The sequence below is a fragment of the Callorhinus ursinus genome, unplaced genomic scaffold (assembly GCF_003265705.2).
Source record: "Callorhinus ursinus isolate GAN/ISIS: 27379988/994484 unplaced genomic scaffold, GSC_fseal_2.0 scaffold25, whole genome shotgun sequence".
NCBI classification, from domain to species: Eukaryota; Metazoa; Chordata; class Mammalia; order Carnivora; family Otariidae; genus Callorhinus; species Callorhinus ursinus.
The window spans coordinates 17427196-17448434 of NW_027397087.1; the positions used below are offsets into that span (position 1 = coordinate 17427196).

A 21239-nucleotide genomic window follows, 5' to 3' on the forward strand; every position below is an offset into this window, starting at 1 on the left:
CCCCCTCAAGCAAGGCAGGCTAAGTGAGGTCCAGAAAGAGCCTAGACAGAGTCCCAACTCTTCAGCCAGAAAGCACCTCAGAATCAATTCAGAGTGGTCTTGGGACATGTGCAAACACCTTCAGCTGAGTAGTAGCAGGATGGGGTTAGAACCAGGTCTTCTGATTTCCACCCTTGACTTTTTTTCTCCTCACACTGTTGCCTCCTAGATATGGGTCTCATGGGAGAGTTCTTGGCCTGTCACATCCTAGAAATCTCCCTTCACAGAGGACTCCTGCTTCTCAGGCAGGGCAAATCTTTTGTTTCTGATCGGTGGCCTTTTTAACCCTCCAATGCCAACTGTATTCTTGTCTCTATCCATCCCCTTCCTCAGAAACATCTCATGGGGTCTTCAGTGGCCACGTGATGGGCAGCAGACCTAGGGAGAGTGGGCACATGTCTTGGCATCTGGGCATGCTGATCCTTTTCTCCAGAGAGGTCAGTGTGGGGGGAGAAGGGAGTGGAATTCAGTGACTTCTCCCGCCCTAAGAATTCCTGCTCTCCCCCTCAGTCTGACCCTCACTCTGCTGGCCTGGGCCACAACAATGCCCACAGGCAGGGCACTGAGAAAAGGAGGGAGACCTGGGTTTGCCCGTTTTCTTGGCCAGGCACCAGGAGCAGGAACACTGCCCACCCCTTGCCCCCCCCCCCCCGCCCCAGTCATCTCCACTTGATCCTCTCCCCCTCTCACCCGCCTGTCCCTCCGGGCTGCTCAGGCGCCACCACTACTGTCCCCAACCCGCCCCGCCAGCTCGGGCAAAGGACAGCGTGACTCACGGCGCTGCCACCAGCCCACGGCTTGCCCGCGGCGTATAAAGGCTGCCCGGCGGGAGGCGGCGAGCCCTGCCCGGCCCGAGGCGCGCAGACCATGGCCAGGGGCGCGGAGCGAGGCCGCGGGAGCGCCGGCTGGGGGCTGCGGGGCGCGCTGGCGGCGGTGGCGCTGCTGGCGGCGCTCAGTGCTGCGGGGACGGTGTTCGCGCTGTGCCAGTGGCGTGGGCTGAGCGCGGCGGTGCGGGCGCTGGAGGCTCAGCGCGGCCGCGAGCAGCGCGAGGACAACGCCCTGCGCTCCTTCTTGGCTGAGTTGAGTCGCGCGCTGCGCCGGGCGCCCGCGCCACCCCTGGACCCCGCCAGCGCCGCGCGCAACAAGCGCAGCCACGGCGGGGAGCCCGCGCCACACATCCGCGCGGAGAGCCACGACATGCTGATGATGATGACCTACTCCATGGTGCCGGTAGGCGGGGGCCCGGCTCCCCGTGGCGCCTCCGCCAGGGTGGGCGGCAGGCAGTGAGGGGAGAGAGGCCCAGACGCCCTGTGCTCCTCTGGCTAGACGGCGAGGTGCAGAGAGAGAGAGAGGGCCCTGGGTGTGAGCCCGGCTGGGGTGGTCACCTGGGCAAGCACCTTAGTCCCCCGAGGTCCGTTTCCTCCTGTTAAATGGGGGACGGGGTGAAGGGCTGTCTTCCACCTCTGGCATCTTTGGGTCTGCAGGTAAATGAGGGGCGTAGGCAGTGTTTTTAAGAGCCTACTTTCCTTCCTAACGTCGGACAAAAGTTTTCACAGTCTGGTGTGAAGGGAGCCACAGCGGCTCCGGGCTCTGCCTGTGCGACTTGCTGGAGCCCCCTGAGAGCGCGGGGAAGACATTTCTGAGAGCGCAGACTTCTTCAATAAAAGGATGCTTTCCCGGGCTTCAGCGAGTGGTCTGGCTTTTCACCTGGCCTCGGACCATCCTCATGAGATTGGTTGAAGGGAAAACAATCAGCCCTAATTTTACCAATCACCTGGAACCTTGGTGCTGAGAACATTGCTTTTGGGTCTAAAGCAGTTCCAAGTGGAAGAGATCAAAATAGAGAAATTTTCTTAAAAACCCACTGTGAAAGCTGAGTTTCTCACGTGGGCTCCAGCGGGTCTATGGAACTCCAGAAATTACCAGTGTGCACTCAGGGGGCGTGCATCTAGGGGAGTCGGTGGCTTTTCATTAGATTTGCATTAGATTTGCACTCCCCCAAAAAAGGTTAAAGAAACTCTGCTCTTAAAAACGTCTTTAAAGCAAGGCCTCAAAAATCTTTTTTTCCAGTTTGAAGTTTCTTTGCTTTTGCTGATTTTTAACTCAGTAATTATCTAACAATTACATTTAGATCACATTGCAGCTCCCCATTCCGTTTCATTATCCATTACAACCGCACTGGTCTTATTTTATTTTATAATTACCAAGATTTCAGTTCTGGCACCCCAAGTCAAGCGTGAGCCATACTTCGGAATCCTAGGTATTTGAAGATAAACTCACTTAAAGCTTCTGCATCATAAAAGCTTTTAAGTATCTTATATGAGCTGAAATGCTTTTAAAACTACATCATGGGAGTACTACATACTGCAAATACATCTTTTGAGAGAGATCAAATTTTCCATTCCTGGCTTCCTTCTTTTTTTTTTTTTACCTGTGTTATCATTTAAAAATCTGGGCCCAAGCAAAAAAATTTTTAAAAGACCTCTGAAAAAGGAAGAAATCTCCTTTCGGGGAATTTACTCTTTCTCTTGTCTCTCTACCATGCATTTTGAGGGTTTTTTGAAACCCTTGAAGAAGGATGCATCTGAGCATCAACATTTTATATTTTTAATCCTGCTTTTAAGGTAGAAGCTTGTGTATTGCTGCTTGTTCAGTCACTAACCCAAGAGAACAGAGAGACCCATTTCTGTGTCAGTCAGAAAGCTAGATTTAACCATCGCCACCTGCTCTATTATAGGTCAGAGAGCAGAAAGATCACATTTGTCAGGCTGAGAAGCATTCATAGATTATCACCAACTCATACCCCACTTGTAATGGGCATGCTTTGACCTTACCGCCTCACTGAGGGAATTTCCATGCAGGTCAGGAGAAAATGGCTGTCATATTGTTGGCTTTCCTGTTGGGAGTAGTTCTCAAGCAGTAGGCAAGGGGGTCACCTGGAAGCACGTTGAAATGCAGATTCCACGGTCCCCCCTCACACTTCTAAAATGATCATCTCCAGAATTGTCTTCCTTAAGAAGTCCGAGATCACCCTTCCCCTACCTTCCCAGCCTCTTGGTGAGTTAGATACAGGGGGTTCCACGTGCCACTTTGAGAAAGCTGCTCTAGATCACTGCTTCTCTACTGTAATATGCGCGTGAATACCTTGACAATCTTGTTCAAATGCGGAGTCTGACTCAGAAGGTCTAATTTCTGGCTTGAGATTCTGCATTTCTCATAAGTGCCCACTGATACCAATGCTGTTTTGAGGACCTCACTTTGAACAGCATGGTTCAGGAGCAGGGGATGCACATTGAAATCACATGGGGGCTTTCGAAATGACTGATACCTAGATCCCACCACCAGAGATTCTGAATTGTTAGAGGTGCAGTGTGGCATGCCTACCCACTGGCATGCCTTCCTGCTGACAGTGAGTAGCATTAAGCAACTCACTCCCACCAGGTATCTTTTGAGGCCTCCGCTTCAAGCAGAGGAACCAATTTTATTGCTGAAAGCCTTTTACTTTATTCTAGCATCATTCGTCTTTGCAAATTTTTCTCATTTTTACTCCCTGTTTTTCTCAGAATAGAGAATTATTCACATGAGGAAACAATGTTTTAAAAAGCACTTTCAGGGGGCGCCTGGATGGCTTAGTGGTTAAGTGTCTGCCTTCAGCTCAGGTCATGATCCCAGGGTCCTGGGATGGAGCCCCGCATTGGACTCCCTGCTCAGCAGGGAGTCTGCTTCTCCTTCTCCCTCTCTCTCTCCCTCTGCCCCTGCTCGTGTGCACACTCTCTCTCAAATTAAATAAATAAATCTTTAAAAAAAGAAAAAAACACTTTCAGGGGCACCTCTAGTAGAAAAGTTGCTAAGAGAACTGTTTAGTATACATTGTGGAGGTGGGTGTGCAGACTTCTTTTGGTTGAAGTCACACCTTTCCCCACCCTGTTATACATCACCAGTAGGTTTTCAATGAGTATGAGATCAAAGGTCCCCCCACTGTGGTTCCATGTCCTTAGAGACCTAGGAACAAAGAAATAAGCTATAGGCAGACTAATGTCAGCATTTCATAAAGTCTTCCAAATGGCTCATTTATCCAAGATGAGTCTCCTCAAGCTAACCGACCCTTCAAAGTTCTGTGCTTTTGGCTGAAAGTATATCAACTCAGCATGGTAATTTTGGTTAGCATTCTGCCCAAAAACTGGTTGTTAAAAGGGCAAAAAATAAGTAAGTGGATACTTTGGAGAAAAGTAATAAGGGCCCTGGGTACCACTGAGCTAGACCAATATTGGGAAGCCATCTGCCAGGACCTCCTCCAGGAGAGGGAGTCCTGTCCCCACCTCACTTCCCACCACCCCCATATCTCACTTGTCTTCCCATCAGCTGCTCTCTCGTCCCATTTTCCAGGTCTTACACTTACTGATGTTCTGGTAGCCTCATCATCCTGTCCAAAATCTAGGGTCAAGCTCCCAGTAGGAAAAAAAGTTTTACTTCTCACAATGTGCATCTTTTTTTTTTTTAAGATTTTATTTATTTATTTGACAGAGAGAAACAGCAAGAGAGGGAAAACAAGCAGGGGGAGTGGGAGAGGGAAAAGCAGGCTCCCCCGCTGAGCAGGATCTTGACCTGAGCTGAAGGCAGACGCTTAACAACTGAGCCACCCAGGCGCCCCTCACAATGTGCATCTTAACAAGCTCTAAATGGGTTGAAGATTTACATTTTTAAAAAATGAAACCCTGGGAGCCTGGGTGGCTCAGATGGTTAAGCGTCTGCCTTCGGCTCAGGTCATGATCCCAGGGTCCTGGGATCGAGTCCCGCATCGGGCTCCCTGCTCCTTGGGAGCCTGCTTCTCCCTCTGCCTCTCTCTCTCTCTCTCTCTCTCTCTCTCTCATCTCTCATGAATAAATACATAAAATCTTTAAAAAAAAAAAATACTCAAAAAAATGAAACCCTAAAACTACTGGAGGAAATATGGTTAAATTCATTTTTAATGTTGGAATGGGGGAAATCTTTCTTTCCAACAACTCAAAAACCAGAAGCAAAGAGTAAATAAATTTAACTACATTTTAAAAAGCACACACAACAGCAAAACACCTGGATGGCAAACAACAGCAAAAACAAACATACAGCTCATAAACATAGGCAAAAGACAAAGGACAAACTGGAAAAAAATATTTGCACCTCATATCCTAGATACAGGGCTAACCTTCTGAATATATATAACACTCCTATAAGTTTATAAGGAAAAAAAAACAAGAATTTAATAGGAAAATCAGCAGAAAGAGGAATCCAGTAGGAAAATGGAACACAGTTCTCAGAAAAAGAATTACAAATGTCTCTAGGTAAACATGTGAGAAAAGATGTCTTGGTTTAAAATGCAAATTACACCTGTCCTGAAATATAATTTTTACCTGTCTGACAAAACTACAGAAGTTTGACCACACATTCTCCTGGTGAAGTTGAAAGGAAATAGACATGCTTTTGCATTGATGTCTGGACCGCAAAATGTACAACCCATGTGGAATGCAATTTGGCAGTACCTAAAAATATTACAAATATATTTACCCTGTAACCCAGCAATCTCACTTGTGGGAATTTATCCTGCACGACAGGCTTTATCACCTATGAAATGACATATACACATACTCATTGTAGAATATTGGTAAGAGCAAAAGACTATTCACAACCTGTGCCTGTTAATATGGAATTAGTTTAATAAACCAACCTATGCACTCACGGGGATAGGTAGCTGTAAAGTGAGAATGAGGAAATTCTCTATGTCCTGTTATTGGAATAATCTTTAGGATATATTTTAAGTGAAGAAAGCAAGACAGAAAATATATATATATATATATATAGTATTACCTTGTGTAAGGAAAAAGCGGAAAAATAAGTGAAGATATTAACAAACGTGCTTTACTTAGGGAGGGTGGGGGTAAGATGAGAATGAGCCTCTCACTGTATAGCTTTGTGTATCATGTTGACTTTTGAACCATGTGATTGTGTTACTGTAATTGTGAGTGAAAAGGCCCTAACCACGAGGTTACATGGCCACTGGCCCTGGACTGGGGGGCCGTCGGGTGTGGCAGACTATGCCAACCTGAAGTTCACGTGCTGTCTAGGGGCGGGGGGGGGGGGGCTTTCACTGATTGTTCCTGTACAAGAGCAAGAGCTCAATGTGCCTGATCTTTTGATTTTTTTTTTCAAGAGAAGTGAAAAAATCTGACTTCTTTTGTGAAATCTCTTGGCTTTGAAATATTGACCAAAAAATTCCAAACAAATGTTTTTAACTGGCTGAGTGTGTTGGCCAAACAACACTCATATTGTTAGGGGCCATGCTAGGACTACCAAGCTTAGTTCCCAGCAGTCTCATCTTATAATCATGGGTGGTTTTGAACAGAAATGGCTTTATTCAGCTCCACCACATCACCCTCCCCCATGTAGTTCCCACCCTGGTTCTGCAAGGATACCAGTAACCGTGCCATTGTTACTGTTGGTTGAGTGGAGATGGGTTTCTTTGTGCATTTGGTTTGGTTTAGGTTTTCTTTTGTTTTTTGGCTGTTTCTAAATATCAAGTCCACCTTCAGTGGACAGAGATTTCCCAGCACTGTGGCTTTTCAAAAGCTTGTGCTCCAGTTCTGAGGATAGTTCTCAAGGAGAAGCCAGCTGTGTTGAGCTGTCTGAGGCATTATTGTAATAAACAGAGCTCTTCATGATGACTATAATGAGGTACACTTCTGTGGATCTATACATTATCTTGTCTGTGGGGGGAAATCATGTTACCTAAAGTCATAGCTCCTATCTGCATAGATGCTATACTTCTTTGAAAGCCCCAAATTGCCTGTGTCGGGGATTCCTACCTCTTGGAGTGAGTCACTTCCAGATGGTGTAAAAGCTGAGGATTCAGACCAGGGGGGTCAACGGACTGTGCCCCATAGCCAAGTCAAGTCTGCCACTTGTAAGCCCGCAAAGTAAGAATGATTTTTACATTTATAAAGGGTTAAAAAAATCAAAAGAAGAATAATATTTCATGACACACAAACTTTATGTGAAATTCAAATTTTAGTCATCATAAATAAGGTTTTGTTGGAATACAACTATGCCCATTTGTTCACATATCGTCTGTGACTACTTTCACATGACAACAGCAGAACTGTGTAGTTGCAACAGAAACCATATGGCCCACAAAGCCTAAAATATTTTCTTTTTGGCCCTTTATAGAAAAAACTTGCCAACTCCTCATTAGACTGTGGTCCATCGGAGCAGAGGAGATACTAGGGGTTTTTCCTTTGGAGAACCTAGGAAACTAAATCAGGGTGTTCTAGGATTGGGTTAACCCTGGGGTTTTGTTTTGTTTTGGGTTTTTTTTTTTTTTTTTTAGCTTAAGGGTAGAATTTAGTGATTCATAGTTGCATATAACACTATAACACCCAGTGCTCAATACATCACATGCCCTCCTTAATGCCCATCACCCATTTAGCCCACCCCCCACCCACCTCCCCTCCAGCAACCCTCAGTTTGTTTCCTAGAGTTAAGAGTCTCTTATGGTTTGCCTCCCTCTCTGTTTTTATCTTATTTTATTTTCCCATCTTTTCCCCTAATGTTCATCTATTTGTTTCTTAAATTCCACATAAGAATGAAATCATACAGTATTTGCCTTTCTCTGACTGACTTATTTTGCTTAGCATAATACCCTATAGTTCCATCCATGTTGTTGCAAATGGCATGATTTCATTTTTTTGATGGCTGAGTAATATTCCATTGGGTATGTATGTATGTATATATATATACCACATCTTCTTTATCCATTCATCTGTTGATGGACATGTGGGCTTTTTCCATAATTTGGCTATTGTGGACATTGATGTTATAAACAGTGGGGTGCGTATGCCCCTTCGAGTCAGTATTTTTGTATCCTTTGGATAAATACCTAGAAGGACAATTACTGGATCATAGGGTAGCTCTGTTTTCAACTGTTTGAGGAACCTCCATACCGTTTTCCAGAGTGGTGCACCAGCTTGCATTCCCACCAACAGTGTAGGAGGGTTCCCCTTTCTCCGCATCCCTGCCAACATCTGTTGTTTCCTAACTTGTTAATTTTAGCCATTCTGACAGGGTTTTAAGACCTCCCCCAAGGAGACAGAATCTAAGATGGAACTAACCCAAAGTGTGGTCTCACCCTGGAGGGGGGCTGCAGGCCTCAAGCCTTTTGTTCCTTCTAGGCCAGCTGCCTAAGTCAAGAGCAGTCGTGTTAGGACAGCTTTTAACCACCGTTAATCCCATATCTAGGCCTTCTTTCAAACCCCATCATTCTCTTTAATTCGAAGGGAGTGGTTTATACCCCATTAGGTCCTACAGAACAGTCCCTCGTGAAAGATCAGAGGCCGGATACAGAAGAACAAGAAAAGACAGGCAGCCAAAGGCACAAACCCACGTGCAGTGCCTGGGAGGTATCTTTCCCCATGGCCTTTGTCATAGCATCAGGTGCACATGGGCACTTGGGATGTCACACCTGACACTGCAGTTGGTTTGCATGTCAGAAGCCATTTCTGAGTGTCAATTAAGGGTGGGGAGAACGTGAAGCTACATGCCTGCTAAGATTGTGTCCGCTGTTGGTACTGTGAACACACCCATAAACTTAACCCATGATGGCACGTTGAGGAAGTTGGGCAAGAGCTAGCTCCTTACTTACATCCTTCAGACACTTTGTCAAAACACATTTTGCATATATGCAAATAAAACACTCAATGTAAATATACAGTTGTCATGATTCTCTAAGGACATATGTAAAAAACAAGTGGGCCAAGACTGAGCATCTGGACCCATGAGAACAGGGCAGTTGCGTTGACCACATGAATGGCTTTAACAATTTGGACCTGCTCCTAGATCCTGGCGCCATCAAAAAGCCCTTAGTCTCTTTCTCACCAAAGCATTAGAGGTGAGGGAAGCAGGAGCAATTCTGCCAAGCTTCTACAGCCTGAGCAGGATGGACCTTCTGGGGCTTAGTCTTTTTCCTGCCTTTCCTTCAACCTATACCGCCTCTATTCCAGGGATAAAAAGAATTTTTCCCTTTGGAACTCAAAGCCACATGGCCCCTGGAACAGTGCCACTCCACTCTGGGGAGACAGCAGAACCCCCAGACCAGCCCATCAGTTAGTGACATTGCCCACTAGACTACAGGCTGAGAGATTTTGGGCAGATGGCCCTTTCTGGGTGAGTTCCAGAATTACTTCTCAGATCATGAGTCTTCCAGTGCCAAGAGGTTGTTTTTCATCCCCAACACGCTTGTCCTAGAATTCTCTCTATGGCTGGCCCAGGCTCACCTCCACACAGTACTCTTGCCACCTACAGCCATTGTGTGGCAGCCCTAAATTGAGCAACCTGGGATTCCTTCCTCAACTTTTAGGTTCCCAGCCAAATTCTCTCTCCCTGATTCTTCCCTGAGTATGTTGTGGTGGTGAGGAGTATGAACCAGAGAGTCGGATGGATTCACATCCTGGGCCCACAGCCTTGTAGCTGGGCAACCTTGGACATGTCTTTTAACTTCTCCAAACTTCAGTTTCCTCATCTGTAAGATTGAGATAATAGTGTGTATCTCATAGTGCCCTTAGGAGGTATAAGGGAAATGATGTAGGTCAAGCATAGCATCTGGTATAGTCAGGTTCCCAGGAGCTATTCATTGTAGCTATTACGAAGATTTTCCACCCTTACTTTATCGTTAGCCCTTCTTGCCCCATTATCTCAGCATCTTGTTTCTGGGTTTATGCTTTATTGCCAATTCCTTCAGAATGCCAAGTTGTCTGTTCACATGCACTTCTATCAGCGGCTGCTTTGGGAAATTTGGCCTCTTAACACCAGCCAAAATCACCTTGTCATGAAAACAAAACAGAGTTAGCCTTGATGGGGTGGCAGGGCTTCTTGAGCTGGTCAGGATTTCCTGGGCCCCTACCCCTTCTACATGGCCACTGATGACGAGGTTTGACACCCACTAAGAGGGAGTCATCTTGACCCCCTTTCTGACTGGCTCAGCTGTTGTTAACTCCTACTGGTTACTCTTGGTGGCAGTCCTAAAAAATATTTTGGATGCTTTCACTTGGAAAATTGACAAAATGTGAGCAGAAGGTAGAGCAAAAACAACTTCTAAAAAAGAAGAACAATTTACTTCTTAGGGGTCTCATGTTCTCCAGGGTAGGATTACCTACGTGGGAACTATCAGAACAGGCTTCAGATCTGACAAAACACACTTATCTGAGAAAAAAAAAAAAAGATATATATTTTTTCTCTACATTCCTCAAACTCCACCCCTCCCCCCTCCTCGCTCCCGTAAAAGAAATCCTTGGCCAAATCTAGTTGACATTCAAGCTTCATTTCCATGCATTTTATCTACAGACTAAAGGTCATGTTGTGTGAAATAAACTGAAGCTTTTAGGTTGTGATTCTGCAACAAAGAGAGCATTTTTCAGCCCATCAGTTGCTTTTATGTATCTCTTTGTATTTTAACAGCTCTATATTTTAAGTAGATATAATTTACTTCTAGTTTAACTAAAGTTCAAGGCACAATTTTCTTTACTGAAAGGTAGAGTTAAAACAAGAAGGCCAACTAAAGATCATTCAAAATGCAATTTGTGGAGTTTGTTCTGAATGCAGTAGGAGAGTAACCTTTCAGCTGCCATTCAGAAAGTTTCCTGTGCTCACCAAAGTGCTGGGAACTTTGGAGGCCCTGCCTGGGCTGTATGTAAAGACTGGGGAGTACTTGGGGAAAAATTGTGGATAACTATTCCCGAGCTAAAATGATGAACTGGCAACTGCAAAATAATTCCCCAGTTTTTCAGTAATTTAATGGATGACTTTTGGAGTCTGGATTCATTTTTCACTCAGAGGTGGAACATGCCCTCTTGCTCTAGGCAACCCTTGAGGAACTTGGAATCAATCCCTCTGAACAGGGAGACCTTTAGAGGAAAATCCTTTATAGTGACATGTGTGATGAGCATCAGAGTAGTCAAGAAGAGAGAAAATCAATTCTCACTAAAGTGATGAAGAAGGAAACAGAACTTGAAGTAGGCAATGTAGGGTTGGTAAGATTTGGGCAGGCAAGGAGGGTGAATCATTCCAAGGGCAGATGATAACTTATGCCAAGCTCAAGGGACTGGAATGAAAATGGTCCCAGGCTGGAAGAGCAAGGAACAAAGAAGATCTTCCTGCACTCGGGAGTTTGGGCTAGGAGGAGGAGAATTCCTTAAATTTACACTTTTGAGAAGTTGAGAATGAATCTGATGGGCAATTGGGAACATTGTAGATCTTTCATCAGGAAGGAGTCATGAACAAAGTGGTTTTGTAGAACTGGTCTGGTGTGTAGTGCAGGACAGGCAGGGGAGAGATCAGAGGCAAGAAGAAAGGTAGGAAGTTATTGCCTTAGTCCAGGCAAGAAAGGATTCATGTCTGGCTAAGGTGGTGGTATCAGAAATGGAGAAGAAACACTATATCCTACAAATACCAAGACAGAAGAATGAATTGAACTGGTAACTAATTGGATATAAGAAAGAAAACGGAACCATCTGGTCCAGATCCATCCAACACTGAGAAGGGTGAAGGCATCACAGGCAGAATTGAGGAAACACTGAAGCAGGTTAATTTAGAAGTGAGGATGCTAGGGGGCGCCTGGGTGGCTCATTCCGTTACACATCGGACTCTTGATTTCGGCTCAGGTCATGGTCTCAGGGTTGTGAGATGGAGCCCTATGTTGGACTCCATGCTGGGCATTGAGCCTGCTTGAGATTTTCTCTCTCCCTCTCCCTCTTCCCCTCCCCACCCTCTAAAAAGTAACTAAAAGGAAAAAAATTTAAGTGAGGATGCTGAATTTGTTTTGAGATTAAACATGAGATGAAAAGAGAGAAAAAAAAGGGGGAAAGGATAACTGAGGAAAGTGAGCATTCAGGGAAAGGAGAACATCCTGCTTCCAAGAACTCTGTCTTTGCTTTGAGAGAGAAATCTTTACAAGTCTAAAAAGTAAAAGGCAGATCCAAAGCCTTTACAGTGAGTGCTAGAATCATGCTGTGTTTACTCCTGGCTCCCTTTTAGGTGTGTGAACTTTGACAGGTCAAGCTCTCTGTGCCTCCGTTCTCTCATCCTTAAGAAGGCCATAATAGCAGTGTCTACCTTAGGTATCACCATAAGTATTCAATTCGGTAATCTGTGTAAAGTCATTGGCGTGGTGCCTACAACTCAGTATGTATTAGCTTATTATTACTGATATTTTAGTATTTCTCAAATGCTCCATTTCTGTGCTTCAGGGAATTTTGAAACCTTGTAATAAAAACAATGCTGATTGAAGCAACAGAATTTGCCAGAGAAAGGACAGATCCTAGGATGACTTTAAAGTTTGGAATCTCAGGTGACTGGGGAAACACAGACCTCTAGAAAGAATAGTGTTTCTTAGTTATTTTTCTTAGTTATTGGGTCCAAAAGGAAAAAAATATATATATTTTAGATATTTAGGGAATTTAATTATATTAAGCATAATTTACAAATATCTTTATTCATGTCCAATGTGAACTCATGCATTCATTCTTTCATTGACCCAAATTTTTTGAACCCCATAGGAACAGCATGTTTGTCAGACCAACGGTCCCATCCAGTCAGTGTTCAGAGGCTAACAGCATCAGTAATTACTTTGTGGATGAGCATCTCACCCCCAAGGACCTCTTCCAAATGTTTTCTGGAGTAACCACTTATAGCTTTTCCCTGATACAAGGAGGAAGGAAGAGGAGGCTGAGCCAAGGAGAAGGTTGACAAAACATCTTCACAAGTGCTCTTGCTCTGTGCAAAGAATGCCACAGGGCAGAGTTTGGGGATAATGGTTTAATTCTTTGTCCATTCCCCCAACACTGACAAGTTACTTGTTACAGTTTATATATACTTTTCTGATTATAAGGTAAGGATAAGAATGCTTAGATAAAAATCAGAAATTATCTGAAGATGCTTGTTGAAGGGAACAATGTGAGCACAAAATATTGTTATTAACAGTTGTTGAAAGATTATTCCAGCAACACTCATTCTTCAGAAAACTCCATTAGGGGCCAGGAGGAGACAAGTGACTCTCAGCTCACTTCAAAACACTCATCTTTTCCTTCCCTCACTCCTTCTGCACTTATTTGTCTGTATCACACAAACTGAAACTCTGTGTACAGTTTTGGTCTCCAATTTATCAACTTTAGTCACCTTTTCTCTTTAAATACATCTCACCATTCTTTGCTATGCTTCTAGTGAGGTAGTTGATGAATACCACTTCACTGATGAATTCATCCACAACTCAACAAGTGCAAATCTAAAGTAAGGTATCTGTCAGTTTCTGAATCTGCTTTCTTGCCCTGCTAAGAGTTTTGAAGGTGGGTCCTGGAGCATTTTTAAAATTCCTTCCTCAGAATTCATGCTACTCACCAAATAGGAGATGGTGTCAGGTATTGGTAAGACTTAAGAGGCCTACTGTACCTGTGAGAGATTCATTCATTCAATATGTGGTTATTGAGCACCTACTATGTCCCAGGCACTGTTGTGAGTGCATGAGAAACAGTCTGAAGAAAGCATACAAATCCCTGTCCTCTTTGATTTCATGTTCTGGAAGGGAAGGGCAGGCAAAAAAGTACACAATTACCTACAGTATTAGAAGGTGATAAGTGCTATGGAAAATGAGAAAGCAGGGTGAAGATTAGAGAGGGGGAAGATGAAGATGGAATTATAAGTCATGTAGGTGGGGAAGGCCCCACTGAGAAGGTGACATTTGAGCGAAAACTTGAAGGAGGAGGGAGTGAGCCGGGTGGATATCTGGGAAAAGGCCATTCAGGCAGAGGGAACAGCAAGTGCAAAGGCCCTGAGGAAGGAGACTGGAGCAGAGTAAGTGGGAGGGAGAAGTACGTCAGAAAGGAGGTCAGATAGAAAACTGGGAGAACTGGAGAAGAGTTCACACATTGTTTTGTGGGCTGTTGTAAGGACCCTGACCTTTAGGGGAAGTCTTTGAAGGGTTTTAGGCAGAGGAGTGGCATGATGTGACCTGCCTTTTCAAGGAAATCACTGTGATTAGACTAGACTTTTTATGGGGGCGGAGTGGGCTGTGGAAGCAGGGAGGCTTTCTATATAGCTATTGTGATAATCCAGGTGAAAGAAGAGAGGGGCTTAGATCAGGGTGATGGCAGCAGATATGACAAGAAGTGGACGGTGTCTAGATATGTCTGATGCTCAAACTGATAGAATTTGCTGACAGCCTGAATATAGGAGAAAGGGGTAAAACAGATGTTAAATGACCTCAAGGATAGGGGCCAAGCAATGGAAGATAGAATCGTCATTAACTGAGATGGCAGAACTATAGATGTTTGAGGGGAGTATCGGGAGTTCAGTGTGCGGCATGTTAACACTGAGATTTCCTTTAGATGTCCACGTGAAGAGGTCAAAGAGGGAGCAGCATACGAGTCTGGGAAGGGGTCTCAGTTGGAAGTATCCCCAGGATATAGTGGAAATGCTGAATAGGAGGATATTCATTACCTGGACACTGGGAGGCTCTAACCAAGAATCTCTCTACTCCATATTAAACTCAGACTGTTTAAAAAACTGAGGGTTGCTGGAGTGGAGGGGGTGGGAAGGTTGGGGTGGCTGGGTGATGGACATTGGGGAGGGTATGTACTATGGTGAGCGCTGTGAATTGTGTAAGACTGATGAATCACAGACCTGTACCCCTGAAACAAACAATACATTATATGTTAATAAAAAAAAACTGAGACTGTTTAAAAAAAATCTTTTATAAACAACCAAATTAAACCAATTGTTGTATTGTGAGCTTTTTGTGCCCAGAGATTTTCTCTTACCTTTATAAGCACAGGGCCCAGCTTATCAAGTGTTTGCTGATGAGTAAATAAGTACTTCTAAATCAGTCAGAAATATCTTAGAAGTTTAACAGAAGCCTTTAAGCAACTAAGTAATATGTAAGTTAGTATAACAAATGCTTAGTGCCTATTCTGGGCAGTCAGGGTGCACACTGTGGGTGATGAGGAAGAACAAGACAGGAGCCCCCAACGTATTTATTGGCTAGCGGGAAGGAAAAGGCACATCCTCAAACACTTACGACACAGAGCAAAGGAAAATAGGATCCTCAGAGAAGGAAGACTAAAATCCAGTGGGCGGTGAGGAAAGGTTTCAAGAAGGAGGCAGCATTTGAGCCAAGGATGGGCAAGACTTCACAAGGCAAGTGCTGGGCAGGAGCAAGAAAGGCATTTGAGCAGTGGGTAGTTTGTTTTAGGTCCAGCATGATACGGGTCAACATAAAAATGTCTGAAGTCTTTGCCTTCATTGTTGACAATTATTTTGATCTTCCTTTCAATACTTTAAACATGTTATCCCACTGTCTTCTTACTTGCTTTATTCCCAACAAGAAGACTGTTGTTATCCTCATCTTTGTCCCTATGTATGGATTGTGTCTTTTTTTCTCTGGCTACCCCTAAGATTTTCCTTTTAATACATGTTTAAACAGTTTTATTATGATATGCCTTAGTGTCGTTTTCTTCATGGTTCCTATGCTTGGGTTTTGTTGAAATTGCCAGAGATACAGATTTATAGTTTTTCTGAAATCTTGGAAAGTTTTCTGCTGTTATTTTTTCAAATATTTTTCTACTCCCTCCACATGCTGCAAACCAGGGACTCTAACTATACATGTGTTGGGTTACTTGGAGTTGTCCCATAGCTCGTTGATGATCTTTTCACTTTTTAAGTCTTTTTTCTGTGTGTTTCATTTTGGCTAGCTGATATTGTTGTGTCTTCACATCCACTCATCTTTCTTCTGCAATGTCTAATCTGATTTTAGTCCCATTCAGTGCACTTTTCACCCAGACGTTGTAATTTTCATTGCCAGAAGTTTGAATTAGGTGTTTTTTATTTTTTTTTATGTTTCTATTTAACATGTTCAGTCTTGTCTTTAGCTTCTTAAACATTTGGAATACAGTTTAAATAATAACTGTTTTATTGCCTTTAATAATTCCTTCATTTATACCATTTCTGGGTGAGTTTCAATTGATTGATTTTTCCCCCCTCATCATGTGTTCTGTCTTCCTGCTTCTTTGCAGGTCTGGTAATTTGTTATCGGATGCTGGACATTGTGAGTTTTACCTGGTTTGGGGTGCTTATAGCTCAATTAGGCACTTTTTTTTTTTAAGTTGGCTCCACAGCCAGCATGGAGCCCAACACAGGACTCAATCTCACAACTCTGAGATCAAGAGTTGGATATTTAGCCGACTGAGCCACCAAGGCGCCCCAGTTAGGCACCTTTTAATTATACCAAGGGGAAGAAGACACATGGCCTTGGGTAATTTCCACATGGCTGACAGATCCCTGAGGCTTAGAGAGATTAAGCACCCTGCTCGAGATCACAGAGCCAGTGAGTGAAAGAACTGGAATTCAGATCAGATGGAGCTGGATCTGACTCCAAAGCCCGTTCTTTGTACCACACCTTTTGGCCTTGGGTATTTCCTGTCTTTTAATTTTGTTTCTAGAGTTTTTTTTCTTTTGAGGGGGTTTGACAATTTTTCATTTCATGTAGTCAAATCTATAAAGCCTTTCATTTATGGGTTCTTCTTTTGCTTTTACACTTAGAATGTTCTTCCCCATCTCAAGATCATAACATCAAATCCTCACCTCTCTTTTCTCACAGTTACATATAATTTTGTTTGGAAGCTATTCCATTACATTTGCATGTGTTTAAACTATACAGAAAATAAAAAGAAATGTTCTTTTCCCTTTAAGAAACAATTGGCCAGAATTTGTCAATAGATTGCTGGATTTGAAAATAGACAATTCACTACAAAACAACTTCTTAAAGTATAGGCAAGGATTTGAGTTTAGTAACTTGATTTGAGCTGCTACTTTTTTTTTTTTTTTATGATGTGGGCTGTGGAGAGAACTGTCTCAGGATAGATACAATGTCACATTGTCTCTGTATTTGCATCTGTCTCCCATCTGGTGGAAGAATGATATGAACACAGGAGATACTGGGAGAATGTGTTCTGAGACTTCTCTGAGAATGGACCAGGTTTCTGGTTCTGGAGCTGGGTCAGCCCAATGGTGTGAGCAGTGCTCCTTGCTGCCAATGACTCTCACCCAGTCTGTCAACAGAAGGAAAAGCAAAAGGTCTGGCTATTCCTGAGGGGCAGCTACTTGAACTGCAGACAGGATAAGACTGAGAACCTGGGGCTTGTTGGTGCCTGAGGGGTGCCTGATAGGAGAAGGGAAAGGCTTAAGAAGGGGGGTCATAATGACCAATGGTAATTTCTGTTCAGTGAGTTAGGGAGCTTATAGATTTGTCTGGCTGTTTTTATAAATCTTACTCCATTTTACATTGTAAAGCTAGCAACTAGACTTTAGTCTATATATATATTTTTTAAATAGCGTGAATTAATGATTTTTCGAAAAGTAGAACCACCTTATTTATGTTCAAATCATGAAACGATATCTTTGTATAACACCAATACAAACATTTAAAGTTGTTCTTATGAAGACTTCATTACTCCTCCCAGCTGCTCCCTGGGGCAAGCATTGTCATGAGTCCTATTTTGTCAAGGGTCTGGGGCACTTGTACAAGTCTGCGTGGGCAACAAGAAACAACAGATATCTGCCACCAGTGATTGACCTGAGGTCAGCGCCCAAAGACATTTGCGAAGCACAACCGGAGGAGGAAATGCTCCTTCAGGAACTTGCACTGCACATTTTCAGATGTTCCCAGTGTTAATAAATGTCCCCAGGCCCTGATCCCAGCTGAAAGCAATTTTGCCAGAGACACTGGGTGAGGATGTTTGCTGGAACCACCTCTTCCAACTGGGACTGTTGATGAGTCCTGAGCCCAACCCAAGCTGCTTCATTCAGCTTCTGTGACTTGACTTGCAAGAGGGCCGGCCAAGACTTGTGGGTGGACTCTAAACCAGCTCTCCTTAATTACTTTTTCGGCATTTTGTTAGAGTCTGGGCAGTGACTGGGGCAGGGTGAGAAGGTGGGTGGCAGGAGGCTGTATGGTCTCCAGCAATTCATTTCAGCTCTGCAGACCCTACTCTGCAAAAGAAAGGCCTCCAGGAGAAGTAGTCCAACCCCTGCTTGGAGGGCTGACTAGCCTCCACCCCCATCCTAATCCACTTAGTAAAGCAAGAGTAGCTGGTAAATAGCATGTTTTCCCCATGGCATTGGATTTTCACTGATGTTTGAGACTGCCTTACATGTCAGCACCCCAGTCTCTGCCTAGTTGACCCAGCCCTCACCAGCTGGGTGCAGAGCTCATGCAGGTGCCTCTACTCAACAGAGCATGAAACGTTCAGGTTATTTCCTGGCATACCAGGGGGATAGCAATTGTTTCTGGTTTTGCAGTGATGTTAATGTGGGCAGGAAGGGGACAGCCATGTCTCAGGAACTCTGATAGGATAATCCTGGAAGCTTTTTCTAGGCATTAGTGGCATGTCTGCCAAAATAAAGTTATCTTAAACAAGCAGGCACAAAGAGAGATAGGTAACCACCTGTTAGATGTTCACTTCCCATGAACAATGTTACTGCTGGTCAGAAAGAAATAATGTCATTGGTTGAGGAGTACGTTCTCCTTCCAGTTGAGTGAATAACCAATTATGAAGTATTTATTGAGCATCTACTTTGTGCCCAATGTCCTGTAATGCCGGGAAAGAGAACTAATGAGTCAGTGGAGCATACAGAAAAAGGATGAAGCAGTCCCTACCAATAAGCCCATTTGGTTGAGAAGCCAGAGCAACACATGGGAAGTGTGCCAACAACCAGCCATATGGTGATGCTGCTGGCCTCAAAACGGGGGCAATCAGTGGGAACAGAGGTCTTTGGGGAAGGCTGGGCAGGGTTTAGTTAGACTCTCAGGATTCCAGTCAGGATGAACTGACAGGAGCACTCAGGCCCAAGGCCATTGGTGTGGGATGGCCAGGGCTTGCTTATTTGAGCTGACAGATGCCTGGACCTTTGGCTGATCTTCCTGTGGGCCTGTAGGAACAAGTTCATACCCAAGAATTTCAGCCCCATAACAGGCAAACTCCACTTTCCCATTGGGATTTGCAGATTGTCGTCACCATGTCTTGGCCCCAGTGTGAATTCTTGTCTTTCATGGGGATGAGTCCAGGGTGGCTGACCTCAGCTTCAGACCCCACGAGGAATTCCTCCAACACCTGTGGTCTAACCCTCCAGCAGCTGGGCCCCCACATTCAGAGCCCCATCTCTACAGTCAATGGCAGGCTGATTATCAGCTCCCTGGAGCTGTTTCTAAAGGATCATTTGTATGTGCATAATAACAGCAATTTGCCTAATTACAGAGCGTCATAAAGAGTATTCAATTGTCTAAGAAAAATGGAACTTAAGTTACAGAATAGGTCAGATCTGAAAGGTAACTTGGAATTTGAACAGTGTTCTGGCTAGCAAATCAGAGACTGTACTTTGGGAACTTAGGAGAAGCCACAGCAGTATACATTGTTTAAGCAGGGCTCAAACCAGAGCAAGCTGGTACGGATGTGCAGGTTTGCTCTCTTACTTTTTCATGAAGCAGTTCTGAGAGTAACAGGTGAGAGGAAGGTAGTTCAAGAGGGGAGCCAGCCAACCACCACGATGTTTTGTGTTCAGATGAACAGTGGCAACTCACTGCAGTTAGCAGTACTCATTCTGAGGAGAAACACTTTTGACTAAACCTTTCACTTTTGCACAGAAAAGATTTCTTAAGATTGATGCATTTTCAAATAATAAAAATCTAATATCCTATTCATATTCAAACTAAACTAAAGCAAAAATTTGCATTTCAAGTGGAATTCAGACAGTTCCTTTTGCAAAGGCTTAGCGGTATGAAAAGGTACATATGAAAGAAAATAGTGCTCAGCTCTGGAAGCCAGCTGAGTGAATCTGGAACAGCTACCCCACTTACTCTCTCTGGTCCTCAGCTTCCTCTTCCGTCCTCCCATGACTCTAGGTCTCTGGGTGTCCCTCTAGGTCTCTGGGTGTCCCTCTCCACCTCCTCTTCCCCATGGAGCAGAATTTGAAATCATGTCTAGTCCAAACCTCTCATTTTACAGATAAATAAGGCCAACCTCACCCCAGTTCACCCAGAGTAGCTCAATTTTTATTTGTTTTATATTTTGGGTTTTGGCAATTTATGTGGGAAAAAGAAAAATCTTGTGACTAATGAATACTTTGAAAATCACTGGACTAGACAACTGTTCTAGTTCATTCTATGTTCCTGTGTCTAGAAGCAACAGAGGTCTGAGTTATTCCAAGTGATGGGAGTAATTGTGAAGGTATGATGTTTGGGTTCCCAGGGAAAGCTGGCCATGAGACCCATCTTTTTTTTTTTCATTATGTTATGTTAATCACCATATAGTACATCATTAGTTTTTGATATAGTGTTCCATGATCTTTTTTTTAATTTTATTTTATTATGTTATGTTAGTCACCATACAATACATCATTAGTTTTTGATGTAGTGTTCCATAATTCATTGTTTGCATATAACACCCAGTGCTCCATGCAATATGTGCCCTCCTTAATATAGATTATCCGTACAATGTTTATTTCCTGAGATTAAGAGCTGCTTATGGTTTGTCTCCCTCTCTGGTTTCATCTTGTTTCATTTTTTCCTCCCTTCCCCTATGATCCTCTGTCTTGTTTCTCAAATTCCTCATGTCAGTGAGAACATATGATAATTGTCTTTTTCTGATTCACTTAGCATAATACCCTATAGTTCCGTCCATGTTGTTGCAAATGGCAAGAATTTGGGGGTTTTGATGGCTGCATAATATTCCTGTGTGTGTGTGTGTGTGTGTGTGTGTGTGTGTGTGTGTGTACCACATCTTCTTTATCCATTCATTAGTTGATGGACATCTTGGCTCTTTCCATAGTTTGGCTATTGTGGACATTGCTGCTGTAAACATTGGGGTGCATGTGCCCCTTGGGATCACTACATTTGTATCTTTGGGGTAAATACCCAGTAGTGCAATTGCTGAGTCATAGGGTAGCTCTGTTTTCAACTTTTTGAGTTTTCCAGAGTGGCTGCACCAGCTTGCATTCCTCCCAACAGTGTAGGAGGGTTCTCCTTTCTCCACATCCTCGCTAACATCTGTCATTTCCTGACTTGTTAATTTTAGCCATTCTGACTGGTGTGAGGTGGTAGCTCATTGAGGTTTTGATTTTTATTTCTCTGATGC

The 21239-nt window shown here is 43.8% G+C and overlaps 1 protein-coding gene across 2 annotated transcripts in view; it reads left to right on the top strand.

Annotated features, from left to right (window-relative positions):
- The first annotated feature begins 868 nt into the window (after positions 1-868).
- The window catches only part of GLDN (gliomedin), a 66344-nt gene continuing 45973 nt past the window's right edge, over positions 869-21239 (top strand). For both annotated transcript variants that reach the window (XM_073877452.1, XM_025884244.2), the window contains exon 1: positions 869-1269. In XM_073877452.1, coding sequence (XP_073733553.1) covers positions 907-1269 — 363 coding nt within the window. In that variant the 5' untranslated portion in view covers positions 869-906. The remainder of the gene's footprint in view (positions 1270-21239) is intronic.